The sequence below is a fragment of the Euleptes europaea genome, chromosome 19, assembly GCF_029931775.1.
Source record: "Euleptes europaea isolate rEulEur1 chromosome 19, rEulEur1.hap1, whole genome shotgun sequence".
Taxonomy (NCBI): Eukaryota; Metazoa; Chordata; class Lepidosauria; order Squamata; family Sphaerodactylidae; genus Euleptes; species Euleptes europaea.
In genome coordinates, this window is record NC_079330.1 from 9,504,699 (window position 1) to 9,527,468 (window position 22,770).

Sequence of the window (22,770 nt, forward strand, 5' to 3'; positions counted from 1 at the left end):
AAGATACTAAGTAAAGATTCAACATGCACAAGACAAGATTGTTGAATCGTTACCCAGTGAGACTAATGATATTCATCAAGATTGATAGGAAAGACTGAGGAAGCTTTTATTATACAGCGAAATGAGGAAACATCCGGTGATCCCGTTTCTGTGACTGTGGAGATTAATTCAATTCAATTCAATAACCTTTAATAGGCATAGTACAAAAGACAGCTCAATTCAAACAATTTCAAAATGTAATCAGTGTACAAAACAGAACAAGCAAGTGCAATGACAATACAACAGACAGAGAGCAAAACAACAAAAAGTAGAAGGAACAAAAACTCAAGGAAATAACGTTCCAACAGTATTAAATCCAATCTAAACAGTCAATGCGCTTTTTGAGAGAAGATGCAGCATCATGAGCGCATAGAGAGATAATAAGATCATCTTCTAGGCTGAAGAAGCAAATTAATTGCGAAAAACGTTGTAATTCCGGAAGGCGTTTTCCATCTCATTATTCCCGCTGAACAGAGGGTGATTCTCCCCCCTGCTTACAACTTCATACCACCATCATTTCGCATACACATGAACTTTGGGGTCTGCATTGTCTTCCCCTCCTGCGAGTAAACTAGTGGAAGTCTATTTAGACTGGGTTTAATACTGTTGGAACGTTATTTCCTTGAGTTTTTGTTCCTTCCACATTTTTTGTTGTTTTGCTCTCTGTTGTCATGGCACTTGCTTGTTCTGCTTTGTACACTGATTACATTTTGAAATTGTTTGAATTGAGTTGCGTGCTGGTTTTCATTTTGTAACTACTTTACAGTGCAGGTGATTTTGTGATAGTACAAAAGACAGCTCATACAGATTCTCACGATCGAAAACAGCCAAGCTCCATGGCTCATTATTTTCATAATTTAGCTGACCCAGACCAAAGAAGAGCCTTTTTTTTAACCCATATGAATGCCTTTCCATCAAAGGTCTTACTAGGTAGATTCAATCACATTCAGTATCAGGAGAGACTCTGCCCCTGTTGTGGTTCAGGATCCCCAGACTCGCTTATGCATATTATGTTGGAATGTCACCTGGGTGAGAGCCTTCGTAATGACTGTCTGTTAGATTTGCTTGATACTGATTTAGTCAATAATAAAAGCCAAATATTAACTGCTCTACTGTCCGATGTCAAGCCTGAAACAACTGCCTCAGTTGCAAAAATTTTGGTAATGTTACTGAGACGGGATCTTTGAAGCCTGCCTAATATTTCAAGTTGCTGCTGTGATATGGTTTCTAGAGATTGGTCAATGATCATGATTATCATTGCTTATTATATCACAGTCTGGTTGGATGGCTAGATTATTTTAATCCTTTATTTTAACCTTTGTTTAATCCCAAAATATGGTACATTTTATATATTTTATACTTAATTGTATTGTATACTCTGTAGGGGCCCTGGTTTGTTCATCAGGGATTTGTGTGATCTGAGATTAATTCATTACTTTGCAACCGTGGAGAATGATATATTACATTGTTTTGGACTTTTGCTCATTGGAAACAGATGAGTCACTCCTTCGTGGAGACTTCTGAACTGTTTGCCTTTAATCTTGTATAAAAAATCATTGGCTTTATCTATGCACTTAACTGATTGTATGATTTTGTACTCTACTATGAATGATAGATTAATCTTGTGCCCTTTAAAAAAAAAATCACTCTTGGAAATTCTCACAGTAAGCCCAGGGCTGAAGAGAGATTTGAATGGGGGACGTGCGCTCTTCCCTGTGAAGGAGAGCCCACCACCTCCAGAGGAAGCCTGTTCCACTGCGGAATGGCTCCTACAAGAGGCTTCAAGCCTCGGCTCACAAAAGCATCCTGTCCGAGTGACTTACGGCGCTCGCAAAAGGTCCCCCTCCAGCCAGGAGTGCAGGTGCAGGCCCCGCTGACGTGGTCGCAGGCGGCTCCGTGATCACACTGGCACCGGTGCCGGCAGTTTGGGCCGAAACTTCCTTTGGTGCACTCTTGGGAGAAAAACAAGGGACGGGAAAGAAAGATAATTGGGAAGAGGTGCTCCTCTGCGGGCCCCAAAGTCAAGCACAGATAAGGAGGTTGTCGTGTATCTGCCAGCTGACAATTGTCACCCTGTTCTGGGGCCCAGGGCCTTTGGAAGCTACCCAAAGTGCTGGCTGGTGATGCTGACCCTGTGTTATTGCACATTAAGGCCATCTGGGCGGGGCCCTACACTGGATAGCCAGCATGGTGCAGTGGTTAAGAGCAGTGGTTTGGAGCTACGGGCTCTGATCTGGAGAACTGGGTTTGATTCCCCACTCCTCCACATGAGCGGAGGACGCTAATCTGGTGAACTGGATTTGTTTCCCGACTCCTCCACATGAAGCCAACTGGGTGACCTTAGGCTAGTCACAGCTCTCTCCACCCCACCTACCTCACAGGGTGTCTGTTGTGAGGAGGGGAAGGGAAGGAGATTGTAAGCTGGTTGGATTCTTCCTTAAGTGGTAGAGAAAGTCGGCATATAAAAACCAATTCTTCTTCTTCTGAAGCAATGTCTTTTTTTGTGGGAGTGCTGGTTCCCTTGTTTGGGAACTGTTTCCTCAGGAGGAGGAGGTGGAGGTAGAAGAAGAAGAGTTGGTTTTTATACCCCGATTTTCTCTACCTTTAAGAAGTTTCAAAGCAGCTTACAATCTCCTTCATTTCCCCTTCCCACAACAGACACCTTGTGAGGTAGGTGAGGCTGAGAGAGTTCAGAGAGAACGGTGACTAGCCCAATGTCACCCAGCAGGCTTCCTGTGGAGGATAAGGGAATTGAACCCAGTTCTCCAGATTAGAGTCCGCCGCTCGTAACCACTACACCACACTGGCAGGGATCCCAACCTCGCCCTCTCTGTTGGCCAGGAAATGACCGCATTTCCGCCAGCGCATCCTTGGTGCACCATAGGCTCGACAGACAATCGATGGGGGGAAGACCCGAAGGCCACACTCACTCTCATCACAACGGGCCCCCGTGTAGCCAGCTTCACAGACGCACTGTCCCGTCACAGGGTTGCAGCTCCAGTCACTGTTGCTGCAGTTGCAGGCGTGAACGCAATCAGGACCCCAGCGGCCAACGTCACAGGCTGAAAACGAGACCGCGTTGCAACAGCAGATTGGGAGGAAGGGACGTTTCATTACTCAAAGGGGGGGGGAAACCTCTCTGGCAAGAGGTCACGGCAATGCATCAGGGCGCGGACCTCACAGAATCATAGCAGGACAATCACAACTACCTCCCCCCCACACCCCCAGTGACCCCTAGAAGATGGCCAAGATTCCCTCCCTCCCATGAACTGCCCAAGGTCATAGAATCAGCATTGCTGACAGATGGCCATCTAGCCTCTGCTTAAAAACCTCCAGGGAAAGAGAGCCCACCACCTCCCGAGGAACCCTGTTCCACCGAGGAACCGCTCTAACTGTTACAAAATTCTTCCTAATGTCAAGACTGAAACGCTTTAGATTTAATTTCAACCCGTTGGTTCTGGTCCGACCTTCTGGGGCAGCAGAAAACAATTCGGCACCATCCTCTATATGACAGCCCTTCAAGTACTTGAAGATGGTTATCATATCCCCTCTCAGTTTTCTCCTCTTCAGGCTAAACATACCCAGCTCCTTCAACCTTTCCTCATAGGACTTGGTCTCCAGACCCCTCACCATCTTTGCTGCTCTCCTCTGGACACGTTCCAGCTTGGTCTACATCCTTCTTAAATTGTGGTGCCCAAAACTGAACACAACACTCTAGGTGAGGTCTAACCAGAGCAGATTAAAGTGATGAGCAAAGCGACCTCAGATGAGCGGGGAATGCCCTTTGCAGGACACAGAGGGAGAGAGCTCGCTACCTCTTTGGCAGTTGTAGCCAGTCCATCCCGGAGCACAGCTGCACTTCCCCAACTCTGGGTGACAGTAGCCTTTGTTCCCGCAGTTGCAGGGCATTTGGCAATCCTGCCCAAACCAGCCAGGGGGACACACTGCAAAGGGAGGAGGAAAAAGAAAAGTTGGTTTTTATATGCAGATTTTCTCTACCTTTTAAGGATAATCAAACCGGCTTTCAATCTCCTTCCCTTCCTCTCCCCACAACAGGCACCTTGTGAGGTAGGTGGAGCTGAGAGAGTTCAGAGAAATGTGACTAGCCCAAGGTCACCCAGCTGGCTTCATGTGGAGGAGTGGGGGAATCAAACCCGGTTCACCGGATTAGAGTCCACTGCTCTTAACCACTACACCACGCTGGAAACAGGAAGCCATTTATTATCAACCCCCGTCCTTGCGCGTGGTGCTGTAAAAGGCCCTACCCCAAAGAGTTCACCATTTAAAATGTGACGTAAGGGACTTACCGTCTTGGCAGCGGCTGCCTGTGTATCCAGGACGGCACCTGCAGACACCCATGGTGGGGTCACAGCGACCTTTATTGGCACACTCTGGGCAGATTTCCTGGCATCCCTGTCCCCAGTGACCTTCAGGGCAATCTGAACCAGAGAGAGAGAGAGAGAGTCCTAGAGATCCAGCTCAGCAGTGACTTCTGGTTCTCCTCCTGCTAGTGCTCAGGTTATGTGGGGAGGATGGGCAAAGAAGGGGAACCTTGATGATGATAATGGTGATTTATAAAACTTATACTCAGGACAGCTTCCAACAATGAAGACAATATATCATAAAGATACATATAAATACATCGACGTTAGAACACACAAGTAGAAGCATAAAACTGGACCCAACTTAAAGATATATGGAGCCAACATATATGGGAGGGGCTGTGGCTCAGTGGTAGAGCATCTGCTTGGCATGCAGAAGGTCCCAGGTTCAATCCCCGGCATCTCCAGTTAAAGGGACTAGGCAGGTAGGTGATGTGAAAGACCCCTGCCTGAGACCCTGGAGAGCCGCTGCCGGTCTGAGTAGATAATACTGACTTTGATGCACCAAGGGTCTGATTCATTATAAGGCAGCTTCATGTGTTCAGCTCACTAACTAGCTCCTATAAAATGTCCTCGTCAAGAAAGTTGGCCAGGGATGGAGATCTGAAAAAGCCAAAACCGACAAGAGGCCCACCGGCCCACGGACAGGGAAAGGCAGCGGCAATGGGGATGCAGAAGGAAATGAGTGGCCAAAGGGACTCATGCAATCCAGTAATTCCAGCACTGCTATCTGCATTTCCAAGTTCCATCAAGGCAGATGCTGAGCTCACACAGAGCTTGTACAGTGGATGTGATCCCCCCCAGGAGTGATATAGTCTCCTTCTCTCCCTGGGGCCATACATTTGGATTTTCCAGCAGCAGGCAAAGACATTGTTTTCCCCTCTTCTGTTTCATCCTCACAACCACCCTGTGAGGTAGGCTGGGCTGAAAGGGTGTGACCGGCCTAAGGTCACCCAACAAATTCTATGGCAGAGTGGGGATTAAAACCCGGGTCTCCTGGATCCCAGTCCAACAACCTATCCCCTACACTATGCAGTACAATATATAGCACTCTACACTTAGGAGGATCATGAGAAGGAGGGCATCTTGGCCACCTTCTGGGCGTGGGGTAGGGGTCACTGGGTGTGTGTGTGGGGAGGTATTTGTGAATTTCCTGCATTGTGCAGGGGGTTGGACTAGATGATCCTGGCGGTCCCTTCCAACTCTATGATTTTATCATTCTATTCTGTTATTCCATGACCTGTCATCCAGGTCAGCTAAGGGCCCTGAAGCACACGGGGGATGGGGGCTGAAAATGGAGATCTCGGAGTCATTTTGTTCAAGTCAGAAGGTGGGAGGGATGTTGTAAAGGATGCTTGTAAAGGGAACAGACTTCCTTGGGAGGTAGTGAGCTCTTCTTCCCTGGAGGTTTTTAAGAAGAGGTTAGATGGCCATCTGTCAGCAATGCTGACTCTATGACCTTAGCAGATCATGAGAGGGAGGGCATCTTGGCCATCTTCTGGGCATGGAGTGGGGGAGGTAGTTGTGAGTTTCCTGCATTGTGCAGGGGGTTGGACTAGATGACCCTGGTGGTCCCTTCCAACTCTATGATTCTATGATGCTACGCAGTACAATATATAGCAATGGGTTCTTTTTCATGGCCACTTCTACCTCCTAACCTCCTGATCCACCCGCACAGTTTGAGATCCTCAACCTCAAAAGCTGCACAGCGGAAAGGACTCAACAGCCGGGGGGAGGGGGACAACTACATTTCTTTCTGTCTGCTAAACAGCTGTCAGGCTCTGACTGCCAGATGTCTGGAGACTCACCTTGGCCACAGTCCACTCCAGTCTTCCCAGCCACACACTGGCATTTCCCCGTGAACCGGTCACATGGCGAGCCATTACAGGAACAAGTCTGCAAACAGTTCACCCCGTATTTCCCTTTGGTACATTCTATAAAGCGAAATAATTGGGGAGGGAGAGAGCGAACAATTGGGTTAGCCTAACCCAACTGAGCTCAATAGCCAAATTCTCCACTGATGAGATGTGGCGCTCCCCTCCTTCCATCTGGTTGGGTTCCCATGAACTAAAATGCACCCCCCGCCCCTCGATCTCACCCCACTGATTTCAGGCTGAAAAGCGGGGGGACCTTTTGCTTTCCTTTATCGTTAAGCTCACAGGACCAAAGATCTTGAGCGTGAAGAATACGTAATTGATAAAACAACATTAAAACATGATAAAATCTTACAATCAAAACATTGTAATATTACAAATATAAACAACAAAACAGATAATACCTCCAGTTAGCACATAAGAAAATACAGAGACCCATCCAATTCATATATAATCAGCAATAAAATCATTTCAACGAAACTTTAAAAGAAACTACTATTGCGAGATATTTTGCAACACATCTAGTTATTTAGGAAGAATTTTCTAACTGTTAGAGCGGACCCTCAGTGGAACAGGCTTCCTCGGGAGGTGGTAAGCGCTCCTTCCCCGGAGGTTTTTAAGCAGAGGCTAGATGGCCATTTGTCAGCAATGCTGATTCTATGACCTTGGGCAGTTTATGAGAGGGAGGGCATCTTGGCCACCTTCTGGACATGGAGTAGGGGTCACTGGGTGTGTGTGGGGGGAGGTAGTTGTGAATTTCCTGTATTGTGCAGGGGGTTGGACTAGATGCCCCTTGTGGTCCCTTCCAACTCTATGATTCTATGATTTCTGGGTCCGGGGGGACATTTGGGTGATTTGGAGAATGATGGTTCATCATTTTTGCTAGTGGTAGCTGGGTACCATTCTTTCCCCAATTACTTTATCCTCATGAAGCAGTTTCAGACATAATGAGGTCGCTGCATCTCCCTGGGTGCTTGGCATCCAAATGGGAGATCCCCTGCTCATGAGCCGCTACGTTTGAACTGGACTCGAGATGTTCTAAACAAACAGATGAGAACACGAGGATTTCAAAGACATAGAGGCCGAGGGGGGGGGGGAAGAGATGGACACCGGTTAGTATTTAAAGCAACAGCGGCATCGATTTTGTGCATTCTTTCCTTTGAGCTAATTGGTGGCAGATGCACGGCTTAGTGTTTTTTTTAATCGGTTCCAGATTTCGTATAGAAGGCCAGAGCCCAATATTGCCATAAAAATGTACATTATTTCCTGCAAGCCTTTCCTGAGGACTTAAGGCTCCACCACCTTTTTTCCATGCCTTCAACTCCCCCACCCCCCATTAGCCAAATTGCTCCAGCATGATGCTCCATGAAAGAGTGGCAATCAGGAAGAAGAAGAACAAGAACAAGACACAAGAAGAACAAGAAGAAAAAGAAAAAGAAGACTTGGTCTCTCTAGAGGAAGAAGAAGAAGACTTGGTCTCTCTAGAGGAAGAGGAAGAAGAAGAGGAGGAGGAGGAGGTTTTTATGTGCCAACTTTCTCTACCACTTAAGGGAGAATAAAACTGGCTTACAATTACCTTCCCTTCCCCTCCCCACAACAGGCACCCTGTGAGATAGGTGAGGCTGAGAGAGTGTGACTAGCCCACGGTCACCCAGCTAGCTTCGTGTGGAGGAGTGGGGAAACCAACCCGGTTCACCACATCGGAGTCCACTGCTCCAAACCACTGCTCTTAACCACTACGCCACGCTGGCCAGTAAGACTTTTGTCACTCTCCACTTTGCATAAGCTCCTTACCGTGACTGCAGTTCTTCCCATGGTAGCCCGCCGCACATTCTGTCTGACACTCTCCACTCACGTGGTCACAAGGAGCCCCAGAAGGACAATCACATTTGTTCCTGCACCCGGCACCATAATGGCCTGAATCACACTCTGAAAATAATGACAAGAAACATAAGAACATAAGAAAGGCCATGCTGGATCAGACCAAGGCCCATCAAGTCCAGCAGTCTGTTCACACAGTGGCCAACCAGGTGCCTCTAGGAAGCCCAGAAACAAGACAACTGCAGCAGCATTCTTCTGCCTTCCCTTCCCCTCCCCACAACAGACACCCTGGGAGGTAGGTGGGGCTGAGAGAGCTCCGAGAGAGCGGTGACTAGCCCAAGGTTACCCAGCTGGCTTCGTGTGTAGGAGTGGGGAAACCAACCCGGTTCTCCAGATTAGCCTCCGCCGCTCATGTGGAGGAGTGGGGAATCAAACCCGGTCCTCCAGATCAGAGTCCACCGCTCCAAACCACCGCTCTTAACCACTTCACCACGTTGGCTCTCTGGATAAGAATACTGGCCTGCCTTACAGGAGCACTGTAAGGATTGCAGCAACGTAATGTGCATGAATACCATGCACATGGTATTCATGTATTTTTGAATATTCATGGTATTTTTGAATACCAAAAGTGGCACATAAAATAAAATAAGACTGGTACCCTTGAATCCAAGTATCTCAGAGGAGGAAACTTACTTGTCTGGCACTTTCTACCATGGTAACCAGTTTTACACAAGCAGGTGCCGTCTTTCTTGTCACACTCCTGGGTGTTCTGCTGCACACAATGGCATTCCTCGGAGCAGCCTGCCCCATAGGCCCACTTTGGACAAGCTAAGATGGAGGAGGGAGCGGGGAGAAGCAGTAAAAAGAGTAAACGGGCTGAAGAAAAGAAGGACATTTTACAAACAAATGACAGCCACGAATGCCAAGAGGGTTGCCCGGACCCACGCCTCCTCCAAGAATGAATGGCAGAACGGGCTTACCTAGATGACAGTACCGCCCATACAAGCCGAGGTCACAGAGGCAGGCCCCGTAAACCCGGTGGCAGCGCCCCCTGTTGGCACAGTTGCACCTCTTCCTGCAGTGCTTCCCAAAAAATCCTTTCGGGCATCCTGAAAAAGAGAAGATCACGCGGGCTTGCTGTACTGGTGGGCAAAACCAGAAAGGGTACCACTTGTAGAGTTCGTGCCAGGCCTGCTGGTACTGTGGACTTGGTAAATAATGCGCTCGGAAAATGAAATTCACCCTATTCGTAATGTTCATTTTTCTCTCTCAAGGTCTATGGTCAACACCTTTGCTTGTTCTTAGCACTCCAGACCTTTAAGAAAGCGACACTTAGCCCTCCTCCTATCGGATACAATGGCTAACTTATCTGCAAACATGGCCAGGTTTGCTTGCCTAGCTATTAAAATCAGGCAGAGTTCGCTTAAGAACCTACAATAGCCAAGGAAATAGAGAATGAAGACTGTTTGATCCTACAGATTGTAATTTTAGGATATTATCAAGCATTTTAATTTTACCCACATTTAGTATTTTTTTGGATATTAATTAGTTATGCATCTTGATAATCTTGCCATTTTTAACCATTTTAATAGCAAATCCTCTTTGAATTTGTTTTTATCCTATACTATTTAACTATGCAAATTTGCTTTATTTGATGGTCCATGACTGCAAATAAATTATTGATTGATGGTTCTTAGAGGTATACTACTCAGAGGTATACTACTTTTGTGCACTGCAGTTCCATTTAGATATCATGGCAAATAGAAATTGGTTGATCTACCCTTCATGAATTGTACCTAATCTCTCTTTTTCTAATCTCTCTCAGACATTTTCTGTGGTGGCCCTTATTGTACCTTGTGGCAGCAAGTAATTACGCCATATGTAAAAGACTTTCTTCTGTCTGTCTGGCCTGAATCTACCACCTATCAATTTTTCGAGAAGTCTTCAAGTTCTAGTATGACGGGAGAAGGGAAAATATTGTTCCCACCCCCTCGCCCATCTACACCAGTATTTTGTAGTGGTTAAGAGTGGTGGACTCCAGATTAGTTTGATTCCCCACGCTTCCACATGTGCAGCGGACTCTAATCTGGTGAACTGGGTTGGTTTCCCCACTCCTCCACATGAAGCCAGCTGGGTGACCTTGGGCTAGTCACAGTTCTCTCCGAACTCTCTCAGCCCCACCTACCTCACAATGTGTCTGTTGTGGGGAGAGGAAGGGAAGGATATTGTAAGCCAGTTTGATTCTCCTTAAAAGGTAGAACAAGTCGGCACATAAAAACCAACTCTTCTTCTTTCTTCACAACGTGAATAATTTTAAAAATCTCTGTCACATCCCTCCGTCACGTTTTTTCCCTTAACTAAGCTTTTCTAAACAGAAAAAAAATCTCAATCTTTTCTCAAGAATTATCCCTCAGAATTCCATGTCCACGTCATGAATGCAGAAGTATCTGCAGGGGGGAAAGGAGAATGCTTTTCAACATTTCTATAAATAACCCCATCCAACAACTCACAAGGGCTATTTGAACCGCTCAGTCAGTGCGCATTACAGTGCGCTCACATTATGCAATGGAGCACACGCCAGATCTATGGCAAGAGCAGAGAGCATTGCCAGCTGCCTCAAACAAAACAGGCAAAGCCTTCTTCTTCCATCTGATAAGAACATCAGAGGGGAAGGGAGCAGGAAGGATCTTCTGGGCCAGCGAGCAAGGTTTTAATTTTGTTTATCCAAACAGTACCTTCCTGAACATTTTTACCAGGCCTTCCGACCCCCTATACACAGATGCCTTCCTAAGGCAAAGAAACAAAACTTTGAAACTTCAACTGCCTTTTGAACTCCTTTTTTACTTTGCTTGAATTGCATTTCCCATCAGATAGGTTCCATATGTTCCTAACCACTCGTGTGAAGTCACTGCAATGGATTTCGTTTATTTACCTCTCGTTTCCGAAGTTTCAGGGACCACGTCCATCAAACATGGTTACTTCCAACAGCGGGAGCAGGGAAATGTTGCTAACTGCCATTTCATAGCACAAAAATTTGGTACCGATGGGATTGTCCGTAGATAAAGAACCCATTGGCTTAGGTGAAGATGGCTGCTCAGTCGTGGAAGCACAATTAGCGGAATCAGACAAAACTAATTTGCCCATGATTAAGAACATAAGAACATAAGAAAGGCCATGCTGGATCAGACCAAGGCCCATCAAGTCCAGCAGTCTGTTCACACAGTGGCCAACCAGGTGCCTCTAGGAAGCCCCCAAACAAGACGACTGCAGCAGCATTGACCTGACTGTGTTCCACAGCACTGAATATAACAGGCATGCGCCTCTGATCCTGGACAGAATAGGTATGCATCATGACTAGTATTCATTTTGACTAGTAGCCATGGGTAACCCACTCCTCCATAATAACATAAGGAAAGCCCTGCTGGATCAGACCAAGGCCCATCAAGTCCAGCAGTCTGTCCACACAGTGGCCAACCAGGTGCCTCCAGGAAGCCCACAAATCATTGGACTTTTGAAGTTCCTAATCATTGGACTTTTAAAGCTGGCTCCACATAACGCCAAGTTGTATTTTATGTGGCATTTATACATGAGTGTTTCACTGATGTTCTCTACAGCAAGTATACAGAATCAGAGTTCCGTGGTTGAAAGGTATGTGCCATACTCTGCATCTAGCATCGGATTGCCAGGTATGGCAATCAGCGGGAGGGGGGGACTGGAAAACGGTGTGGGAGGGGGGCGTCGCCCACATTATGATGTCACTGCTTTTGTTTATCCAAATAGTACCTTCCTGAACATTCTTACCAGGCCTTCCAACCCCCTATACAGAAGCAACGGCAGTACCAAATTTACCTAGAAGCAAGGGAAGTAGCTCTAGGAATCGCAGGTAGAACAGTAGCTCTATAGTACAACAATACAATACAATACCTTTATTGGCATCTTAAAAATAGTAAAACCCGCCATACAGCCGGCATAAAAGAATAGGATAAAATCATTATCATTATGATTCATTAAAAAAGATAGTTTATCAATTGGAGTTAAAAGTTTGTGGCGTGCTTGAGCGCTCTTGAATCGGATGATCTTTGGAGATTCTCTCAATGAGGGCTGTAGATAGAAAGGAGGCTACTGAAGCAGTGAGATTCCTGTCCTGGTCTGCCAGGAGGAAGCGAATTAGATCACTTCTTGGTCTTGTGCTTCGAGAATCTGGCAGGTGGCTAAACATTAAATAGTGCGATCTGCTGTGGAATGAGCAGTCCAATAGGATATGATCCACCGAGTCGGGGACTCCAGCATCGCAGGCGCCTAATCGGGGTAGCTCAATAGTAAAATGAAGATTCCTAGAGCTATCTCCATCCCTTCCAGGTATTCCCTGGAAGTTATGTCATTGTGGTGGAAACACTGGTCAGTTTTTAATTTTTTAATATTTCCATTGCTGCTGCTGCTCCACATGGTGGCAGGGAATGTGAATTCGGGGCAGGGGATTCCCCGCCCCAACCAGGGTTTGGCAGCCCTAATCTAGCACCATGCAGGAAATCCCAAAGCAACAGTGTCTCTGACAGACAGGTGTTTGGCTCCTGCTTGAAGATCTCAAACAAAGGACTTCCCACCCACCACCCAAGGCAGCTGGTTCCATTGTCAAACCAATCTCATCACTGGGAAGTTTCTCCTAATATTCAACCTAAGTCTTCCTTCTTGTAACTTAAGACCATTAGAGCTAATCATGCCCTCCTAAAGAGATTATAAATCAAACAGCCTTCTGAGGATAGGTAAAGTGAGACACACCACACTGCTAGCAGCACATCAGAAGTCTCGGACTCACCATCCTCGCACAGCTGTCCACTGACTCCAGGTGGGCAACGGCAGGCCCCCGTCACTGGATCGCACGTGCCTCCATTTTGGCAGAGGCAGGTAAAGCTGCAGTTCTTGCCAAACGTGCCCTCTGGGCAGGCTGCAAAAAAGGGAAACCATGACAGACGAAGAGCACCGAGGCCTGCAAGAAAGCTACTGTGAGCCAAAGGAGAGGGGAAAGGCTTTGATGGATGAGATCAGAGCATGGTTAGCCCAGTCATCTGTTTCCAGCCATGGCCAGTTAGGAAGATCACAAGAGGGGGAGTGATGACTTTTCCTTTGTTGGGTTGTCATTAAAAAGTAAAGGTAAAGGTCCCCTGTGCAAGCACTGGGTCATTCCTGACGTCACATCCCGACGTTTGCTAGGCAGACTGTGTTTACGGGGTGGTTTGCCAGTGCCTTCCCCAGTCATCTTCCCTTTACCCCAAGCAAGCTGGGTACTCATTTTACTGACCTCGGAAGGATGGAAGGCTGAGTCAACCTGGAGCCGACTACCTGAAACTGACTTTCGTCGGGATCGAACTCAGGTCGTGAGCAGAGCTTGGATTGCAGCACTGCAGCTTTACCAATCTGCACCACGGGGCTCATTGGGTTGTTATTAGGACTTAGTATATAGAGTTATGCCGCCTCTGAATGATCTTGGCTGTCATGACTAACACTTATTGGTAGGATCTCCCCTTGGTGTCTGTGATCGTTAAAATATTGTCTTGTCTAAATATCTAGATAATGGCATATGTAGTAAAGTGGTTTATTCCTCAGAGCTGTGACATGTTTAGGACTAGCAGATTATGTTTAGGACTAACAGATTATATTTAAGACTAACAGAGTATGTTTAGGACTAAGAGTTTCCATGGGTTAGAGCCCCCTTGAGGGCAGCAGGAAAAGAGGAAGACCCAACCATAGATGGATTGGCTCAATAAAGGAAGCCACAGCCCTCAATTTGCAAGATCTGAGCAAGGCTGTCAAAGACAGGACATTTTGGAGGACTTTCATTCATAGGGTCGCCATGAGTCGGAAGCAACTTGACGGCACTTAACACACACACACAGATCCCACTTCCTCAGATGCACGAGCTGTCAGTCAGAAAATCCACCTTTTCCAAATCTCACCTTGTTACGAATTCATTAGGGAGCCTTATGCTAGCCATTACCTGCAATATGATAGTACAGGCCAACCTGATACAGCCTTTGTAAAAATGAATGAAATAGTGGCCGGCCTAAAGGAATAAAAGTACTGAATACACAGTGTAATGCCGCATGAGTCTAAAGCAATGCGAATTTGCAGATTTTAAAGAAAGTAAAGGATATTTTGAGGAAAGCTGGATTCAGAAAACAGAAGCCTCTTTTTTCCAAAATGGAACATCAGTTAATAAAGGAAGGAGGGGGCATGAATCACTTCGGCCCACAGATCAAAAAGGCCCAAGAGGAAAAAAATCTCTCACTGCCAACAGCTTTCGGGCCAGACATTGAGCTGAAAGACAGAATCCCAAAGATTCCCATTAGTACCTTAAATAGTTCATTAGCTTTTAGGCATGAGGTATTTCTAATTCACCAGCGATAGGCTTATAACTTCAGTCTGAGTGCAAAAACCTCAGATCTAACGCCAGATCGGCACACACGTGGAAATCCGGACTTGCACACCGGATTCCCGCGAGGCAGATACAGTAACAACCTCCCCGCGACTTTATTGGGGATTTTGTCTGGTAACTGCCGCCTTGGTTCATGCCAAGGAAAACATGGTGGAAGGCGGGCGATGGGCCAATGGAGGCACGTCAGCATCTCCGATGCTATTTTGAGCTGGTTGGGCCCTTGACGCTTCTTTCTTTTGGTAGGCTTTTGGAAAGAAATACTTCAACAGGTTATAAAATACGGAACCTCCCGGTCCTGGGGCTCGATTGTTCAACTCAACTCACTCTGGTTGCAGAGGATTCCACTCCAACCGTCCGCACAGTCACAGCCGGTCCGGTCCTCGTTGCATATCCCCCCGTATTGACAGTCGTCGCAGGTCAGGCTACAATCATGGCCAAAAGTGTCATCCAAGCAGACTACAAGACATTAAAGGGCACGTGACGGAGAATCCCTGAAGGATGGTTTTCAAATGCGTGCAGTTTTCCATGCGAATAACCAGCGTTGTGTTTCCGTTGCAGGTCAATACCATGACTTGGTTCAGACATAACTTGGTGTATTTGCATGGTGGTTAGTTTGGGAAACCAGGATTCAGCTTGCAGACGATAGCCGAAATCCTGGTTTGCCTCAAGGAATGCTGGTTTCATCATCGTCACTCTATAGCCAGGGAGACGGGGCCGGAAAACAAGCCACAATGTCTGCATTTGCCAATCATGTTAAAAATATGGGCACTTTCACACAGCCCAAATAATGCACTTTCAATCCACTTTCACTGCACTGTAACCATCGTTTGCAAGAGGATTTTGCCAGTTCATAGTAAAATCCACCTTCAAAGTGGATTGAAAATGGATTGAAAGTGCATTAGTTGGGCTGCGTGAAAGGTGCTCTTTCTACCAGGAAGTCCGATGCAGGCTAATTTCCCCTCTCCTTGATCTCATAAAGGATAGCTCCAAGGAAAGGAGGCTGAGGAGTCTCCTATAGGATGGGTCAAACCAGATGGTGAAGCAAGTAGCAAAATTCTGTGCCCCAATATATAAGATCCGCCAGAGAAAGCTGGGGCTTGGCAATTTAACTTAAAATAGAGAATGTTTTATTAATTCGAGGTTTGTTTACATTATATAAACTGTCTATGACTTGTACACCCCATAGTTTTAGCTACTGTATATTCTCCAGTTTTAATTCTGTAACTGATATGAATTTTAATGGCATTTGCTGTATTAATAAATGACTCTGAATCAGTTAAGACTGTGCTTAAAAAAAGCTACATGAAACCATGGTTTCAGATTCCGGCTTGACAAACCCTGACTAAGAATAGTTAGATCATGATGGGAAGCTGTGTTAGTCTTTCTGTAGCAGCAGAAAAGAGCAACAGTCCAGTGGCACCTTAAAGACTAACAAAATTTCTGGCAGGGAATGAGCTTTCGTGAGCCACAGCTCACTTCTTCAGATACAGACAGAATGTGAGTCCGTCAGTCCTTAAGTAGAGCAATCACCTGCAAGCCGAATCCTGGTTTCCCAAACTAACCACAATTCAAATACACCAAGTTATGTCTGAACCGAGTGATGGCACTGACCTGCAATGGAAACACAACGCTGGTTATTCGCATGGAAAACTGCATGCATTTTAAAACAGTTTTCAGTTTTGCATCCAAGAAACTGTCACGATTGGAATAAATAAAAAATATTTGCATGGCTTTATGGGGGGAAAACTAATTCTGTGTGATGTTTTTATCTTCTGCTGCCAAGATTTAGCTTTTAAAATAATACAGCATTTCCCCCACCCCCCTAAGAAACAGAGAAGAATAACTTGATGTTTGGTGATTGTACGCATGTAAGATCCATGGCAGAAAAAAAAAGAAGGCAGACATTTGTTACTCTGTTCAACTGCAAAACGCTTACTAAATTTCTCAGACAGGGTGTGCTCCCCCCTGGCTTCTGCCTCCTCCTCTTCCTCGTCGTACTCATCCTCGAAGAGCTGGGTGAGTTCCTCCCGCAGGATAGCCACGTGGGGGAGGGGCCGAATGACAGGCCGGCGACCATCCAGGGCCTCTACCGATTCTTCAAGCACTACGCAAAGAGCAAACCATTTTCAGTTAAAGCAGACCACTCAGAGGAGGATGACAGGCAGCAAGGTTTGGAGATCAGGAACCAGGAAATCATTAGCAATTTTTAAAAAAAAACTAAGTACAAAATCTGGCCTCTGAGATCTGGCGATCTCTACTGGACACTAAACCCAAGGGGGAATAAAGGTACTAAAAATATCAAATATGAATAAACCTACCTCTCATCAAATAAATCAATTAAATACAATCATGGATTTCTGGCAAATCTCTTTAAATTACACAAATCAAAATACAGGTTGTTAATTCACCAGGCCAAGTTCCAAAATGAACATGTGCTTACAAAACAATTTCAACAAGTTCAAATTATGGGTAAATTCAACAAATCCAAGTTACAAGTTGATATTCAAAAATACTCGTTGAAACTGTTTTGTAAGTATACGTTCATTTTGGAACTTGACCTGGTGAATTGACAACCAGTATTTTGATTTGTGTAATTTAAAGAGATTTGCCAGAAATCCACAATTGTATTTAATAATACTTTTTGGTGAGAAGTACTACTGTAGGCTTATTCATATTTGACCTCTACCGGACAGCAGGTCCATATGGGAGAACAGAAACTTACAACTACAGCTCCGTCGGTCATCTTCCAGTTTGTATCCAGTCTGACAGCTGCACTGATAGGAACCCACCAAGTTCTGGCATGAGTGTTCACAGCCGGCATTATTTGAAGAGCATTCGTCCACATCTTTGACGTGGGAGGAAAGAAAAGGTTAAAAAAAATAGTATCCAGTCCTGGGGTAGGTTCCCTTTAAAGCATGTCACCAACTCCTGAGAAATCCCAGCGGTCATTACATTAAAAAATCTGCAGGCCCTAAAATGGAATATAAAACAGCTAAAAATGTATGGGGCCCTGACCTGGATGGCCCAGGCTAGCCTGATCTTGTCAGATCTCAGAAGCTAAGCAGGGTCAGCCCTGGTTAGTATTTGGATGGGAGACCACCAGGGTTGCTGTGCAGAGGAAGGCACTGGCAAACCACCTCTGTTAGTCTCTTGCCATGAAAACCCCAAAAGGGGTCACCATAAGTCGGCTGTGACTTGACGGCACTTTACACACACACTCACACAAAATTGTATGGGACCAGAAAACAGAAAGAACAAGACAGTTTCCAAACAAATTAATGTTCATCAATCACAGGCATTTTCTGCATGCGCTCTAACCTTGAGAAATGGCTGCATCTCAAATAGAGATATCAGGGAACTGGCTCTTTTTTTTCTAATCTTCTAATGTGGGGAGGGGCTATGGCTCAGTGGAAGAGCCTCTGCTTTGTATGCAGGAGGTCCCAGGTTCAATCCCCGGCACCTCCCGTTAAAAGGACCAGGCAGCAGGAGATGTGAAAAATCTCTGCCTCAGACCCTGGAGAGCTGCTGCCAGTCCGAGTAGACAATACTCCCCTTGATGGACCAATATGGCAGCTTCATATTTAGCTACTCTAAAGGTCATTCATACGTTTAAAGTAAGGGTCATCAACTAACGAACTGAAGGAAGGCCAAATCATTGGTTAACATGGGTGAACCAGTCCTAAGAAAGAAGAGAGCAAGGTTCTCTGGGAGGGGCTGTGGCTCAGTGGCGGAGCATCTGCTTGGCATGCAGAAGGTCCCAGGTTCAATCCCCGGCATCTCCACTTAAAGGGACTAGGCAAGTAGGTGATGTGAAAGACCTCTGCCTGAGACCCTGGAGAGCTGCTGTCGGGCTGAGTAGACAATAATGACTTTGATGGACCAAGGGTCTGATTCAGTATAAGGCAGCTTCATGTGTTCATGTAAGGCTCTCAAGGAGTATGTGAAATTTCCTTCCTGGACATCTGGCTTAATTTGTAGAATGGAGGTTTGGAAATCCACTGAAAGGATCAGAAAACAAGAGCAATTTCCCCGACATCTCTGGGGGTTACCGCACTTGTATTCCCAGCGATGTATTAAGAGTTTGAAAATGTTATAAAAAATACTGTTCACACTTTCTGTGTATTCCCACTGATGTATTAAGAGTTTGAAAACGTTACAAAAAATACTGTTCACACTTTGATTGGCCCCTTTAGCTGGGAAGACGTCTTCCAACCATTTATAAGCCCTGGTATCCAAAAACCCTTTTAAAACGATGTTTTTAATAACATTTTCAAACTCTTAATACATCGCTGGGAATACAAAGTGCGGTAACCCCCTCTATTTGGGAGTAAGGGTAGAATGTGTTCAAAAATGGAGGCATTGGCTCCGAAATCAGCTGGCCCACCTTGGAAACCCCCAAACTCTGTTTGACCAGGAAGAATGAAAAAACATAGCTCTGAGAATTCCTGGTGGCAACAGAGACTCCAAGCATGTATGGAAACTTTCACTGCAGAAAGTCATAAAGTGTAGGAGAATTCCCAGGTTTTCTAGCAGCCCTACGGGCAGCCATTTCCCTGTCTCACCTGAGCGCTGCAGCTTTACAAATTTGTGAAAGTGTGTGCAGGGAAGAAGAGGGGAGCTGGCAGAGAAGTGGCCGGCGATGCTGGTGGAACTCCCTTGAGCTGGGTCTTTCTACGCATTGAAAGACTCTTGGGGGAAAAATGCTGAGTTTTTTTTTTGCTGAGGACTGTCCAAAAAAGCCTCAAATAGAACATCCCATCTAGCTGAAAGAACCAGGAACAGCTTCCTAATCATGGCTTGCAGAATCAAGCCTATGAAAAATGAATTAGAATCATAGAACCCCCTGCACAATGCCGGAAATTCACAACTACCTCCCACTACTCCATGCCCAGAAGATGGCCAAGATCCCTCTCATGATCTGCTAAGGTCATAGAGTCAGCATTGCTGACAGATGGCCATCTAGCCTCTTCTTAAAAACCTCCAGGGAAGGAGAGCTCACCACCTCCTGAGGAAGTCTGTTCCCTTTACAAGCATCCTTTACAACACCCTTCCCACCTTCTGACTAGAACAAAATGTCTCAGAGATCTCCATTTTCAGCCCCCATCCCCCGTGTGCTTCAGGGCCCTTAGCTGACCTGGATGACAGGTCATGGAATAACAGAATAGAATGATAGAATCATAGCGTTGGAAGGGACCGCCAGGGTCATCTAGTCCAACCCCCTGCACAATGCAGGAAATTCACAAATACCTCCCCCCACACCCCCAGTGACCCCTGTTCCATGCCCAGAAGATGGCAACAAAAACCCTCCATGATCCCTGGTCAATCTGGCCTGGAGGAAAACTGATTCCTGACCCCAAAGTGTATCCCTACAGTGGCCAACTATAGGTGGGAAATTCCTGGAGATCTTGGAGTCTGGGAAGAGGAGAAACCTCAGCGGGGTATAAAGCCATCGAGTCCACCCTCCAATGCTGCCATTTTCTCCAGGGGAACTGATCCCCGTAGTCTGGAGATCAGTTGTAATTCCAGGAAAACTCCAGGCCCCACCAGGAGGTGGGCAACCCGAGATACCCCCAGCCTTCACCTACGGCATCTTATAAGTTCATCCGCTTCAGCTTGCTGTGTTCTTCTCGTACCAAACACCAAGAACAGGCAGCACATGATGCCGATTGTGTTTACAGCTCCCTAGGCTGTGGATTTACCAGAAACCGAAACGAATGCAAGAATGCCGAGCTTCAGTTTCTGAGCCCCACGGTGGTCCCTCTGGCAGCAGCTGGAGCCCACGTGGGCCCCCCTTCCTACCGTCACAGCTGCAGCCATCCGTGTTCAGTCGGTAGCCAGCGTAGCAAATGCACTCGTACCCTCCAGGGTAATTGTAACATTCCTGCTGGCAGCAGTGAGAACCGGCACTACATTCGTCTGTATCTGGAGAAACAAGGAAATGAAAATATGTGGGTCTACTGGCATCGTAAGAAAGGGATACCAGTTCGTTTATTTATTATTTCAGTCTTTCTAACCCTGCTCTTCTTTCCAGCAAGGGGCCCAAAGCAGCGTACAAAATAACCCCCCAAATAGAGTTTCTGCAAATAAATAGTACAATACTCCAACATCCTGGACTGGTCCTGGATCCACTGGCCCGTCTCACCAGCAAAGGGCCACAGGTTGTAAATCAAGGGCTACCAGCAAAGGGCCAAGAGCCTTGTGACCTTTGCCCTTCAATTCATGGCAAAAGGCTGGTGCTTCTGGCCAAGCCCAGGTTTAAATATCTGTAACAAAGGAGGGGACAGAAGTCTGGCCCAGATCTGTAGAAGTGAGCTGTAACTCACAAAAGCTCACATCCTTCCAGAAATTTTGTTAATCTTTAAGACGCTCCTGGACTCTTGCTCTTTTCTACTGATGGAGGATAAGGCAATGGCAATTCAATGGAACCTCAGTTTCAAACCTGCTTCACAGTACCAAACGCTGTGAGAGTCTGTTTTCTTCAAGCCCTGATTATGAGCATCCCAGAAACCGTCTGCTACTGGAACCAAGCTGCTGGAGTAAAGGGACCTTTGGTAGATCCAACTAGGAACTTTTTTAAACTTTAAAGAACAGAACTTTGGTTATCTCTATAGACATTCTGTGAATTGCAATGCTTGGAATAGAAGTAGTCAATTGCACTGAATATGGGACAGCGCTGACTTCCCTCTTCTGGCCATATACATAGAGAGAATGATACAGTAAAATATCCAGAGTGATTGCTCCAGACATGGGGAAAGCTGAGAAACCTCATTTGCAAAATCTACAACTTGAATGTAGGAAGGATGCAGACAGGATTGGGTTTAACGATCCTCTGAAGATTCCCCCAGCCGGTCAAGGCACAGACTTACACAGGCCCGCGCTTGGCATGAGCAGCTGAGATACATCCAGCGCATAAAAAAAATTAAACTCTCGCTAAGCCAGTTCCCAGTGCAGGAAATGCCTGGCTGGAAAGATCTGTGGAGAGCTGCTGATTAGGTTAATTGCCTGAACGGGACTCGGTACGGCCTGGTATGAAATTAAACGCAGACGTTTGCAATCAGGCTGTTTACACATGCACACTTCCCCGCACACGGGCTCTGTCCGGCAGGCAGCCTACGACCACATGGGGATCTGCGTTTTGGAATTTTGCTCACAGACGGAGGCCAGGAGATTGTCGATCATTCTGCTAGCGTTGTTAACGAAGGAGTACCGTTGTGGATAAGGCAGTGGCAAAACTCTGCTTCTCCCTTGCCTTGAAAGCTCCCTGTTGGGATCGCTATTACGTCAGCTGCCTTATCAGGTGCCTTGACAGCACCTAACAGATGTATGTACCATTGTGGATACATTTCTGCATAAAGGATGCATGTGAAGATACATTTCTTGGCCTCTCCTCTTGCAGGACACATGAACGAAGCTGCCTTATACTGAATCAGACCCTCGGTCCATCAAAGTCAGGATTGTCTACTCAGACCGGCAGCGGCTCTCCAGGGTCTCAGGCAGAGGTCTTTCACATCACCGACTTGCCTAGTCCCTTTAAGTGGAGATGCCGGGGATGGAACCTGGGACCTTCTGCATGCCAAGCAGAGGCTCTACCGCTGAACCATGGCCTCTCCCCAGGACAAACTGGGAAGGCCCATAGCTCAGTGACAGATCACCTGCTTTGCAGGGACGTAACTAAAAGGGTTGAGGGGGGCAGCCACCATCCCTGTGGCGTGCAGAGGGGGCAGCAGAACCACCTCTCCTACAGGAGCCTCTGTGCCAGGTAGGAGAGGCAGTCCTGCCTCCCTCTCTGCATGCCACAGGGGCGGCGGCTGCCCCCTTCGCCATCCCCCCCCCAGCTACGGTCCTGCTGCTTTGCATTCAGAAGGTCCTAGGCTCAACCCCTGGCAATTCCCATTCAAAGAGGTGTGGGGGGGAAACCTTTGCACGAGAGGGAGGGGCTGTGGCTCAGTGGTGGAGCATCTGCTCGAATGCAGAAGGTCCCAGGTTCAATCCCCAGCATCTCCAGTTAAAGGGACTAGGCAAGTAAAAAGACCTCTGCCTGAGGCCCTGGAGAGCCGCTACCAGTCTGAGTGGACAATACTGACTTTGATGGACCAAGGGTCTGATTCAGTATAAGGCAGCTTCATGTGTAACTGCTACTAATGAGAACAGATGGTTCTGGCTATAGGGACCCCTACTTTGACTCAGTACAAAGCAACTTCGTGTGGTCAGTTCACACATG

At 46.6% G+C, this 22,770-nt stretch overlaps 1 protein-coding gene across 1 annotated transcript in view; it reads right to left on the bottom strand.

Annotated features, from left to right (window-relative positions):
- The window catches only part of MEGF6 (multiple EGF like domains 6), a 155,737-nt gene that overhangs the window by 23,746 nt on the left and 109,221 nt on the right, over positions 1 to 22,770 (bottom strand). The window contains exons 10-22 of the mRNA XM_056865531.1: positions 20,349 to 20,471; positions 17,272 to 17,394; positions 16,486 to 16,653; positions 14,874 to 15,005; positions 12,933 to 13,061; positions 9,097 to 9,225; positions 8,810 to 8,944; positions 8,090 to 8,224; positions 6,230 to 6,355; positions 4,347 to 4,478; positions 3,855 to 3,983; positions 2,970 to 3,101; positions 1,863 to 1,991 (exon numbers count right to left, since the gene is read on the bottom strand). Coding sequence (XP_056721509.1) covers positions 1,863 to 1,991; positions 2,970 to 3,101; positions 3,855 to 3,983; positions 4,347 to 4,478; positions 6,230 to 6,355; positions 8,090 to 8,224; positions 8,810 to 8,944; positions 9,097 to 9,225; positions 12,933 to 13,061; positions 14,874 to 15,005; positions 16,486 to 16,653; positions 17,272 to 17,394; positions 20,349 to 20,471 — 1,722 coding nt within the window. The remainder of the gene's footprint in view (positions 1 to 1,862; positions 1,992 to 2,969; positions 3,102 to 3,854; positions 3,984 to 4,346; positions 4,479 to 6,229; positions 6,356 to 8,089; positions 8,225 to 8,809; positions 8,945 to 9,096; positions 9,226 to 12,932; positions 13,062 to 14,873; positions 15,006 to 16,485; positions 16,654 to 17,271; positions 17,395 to 20,348; positions 20,472 to 22,770) is intronic.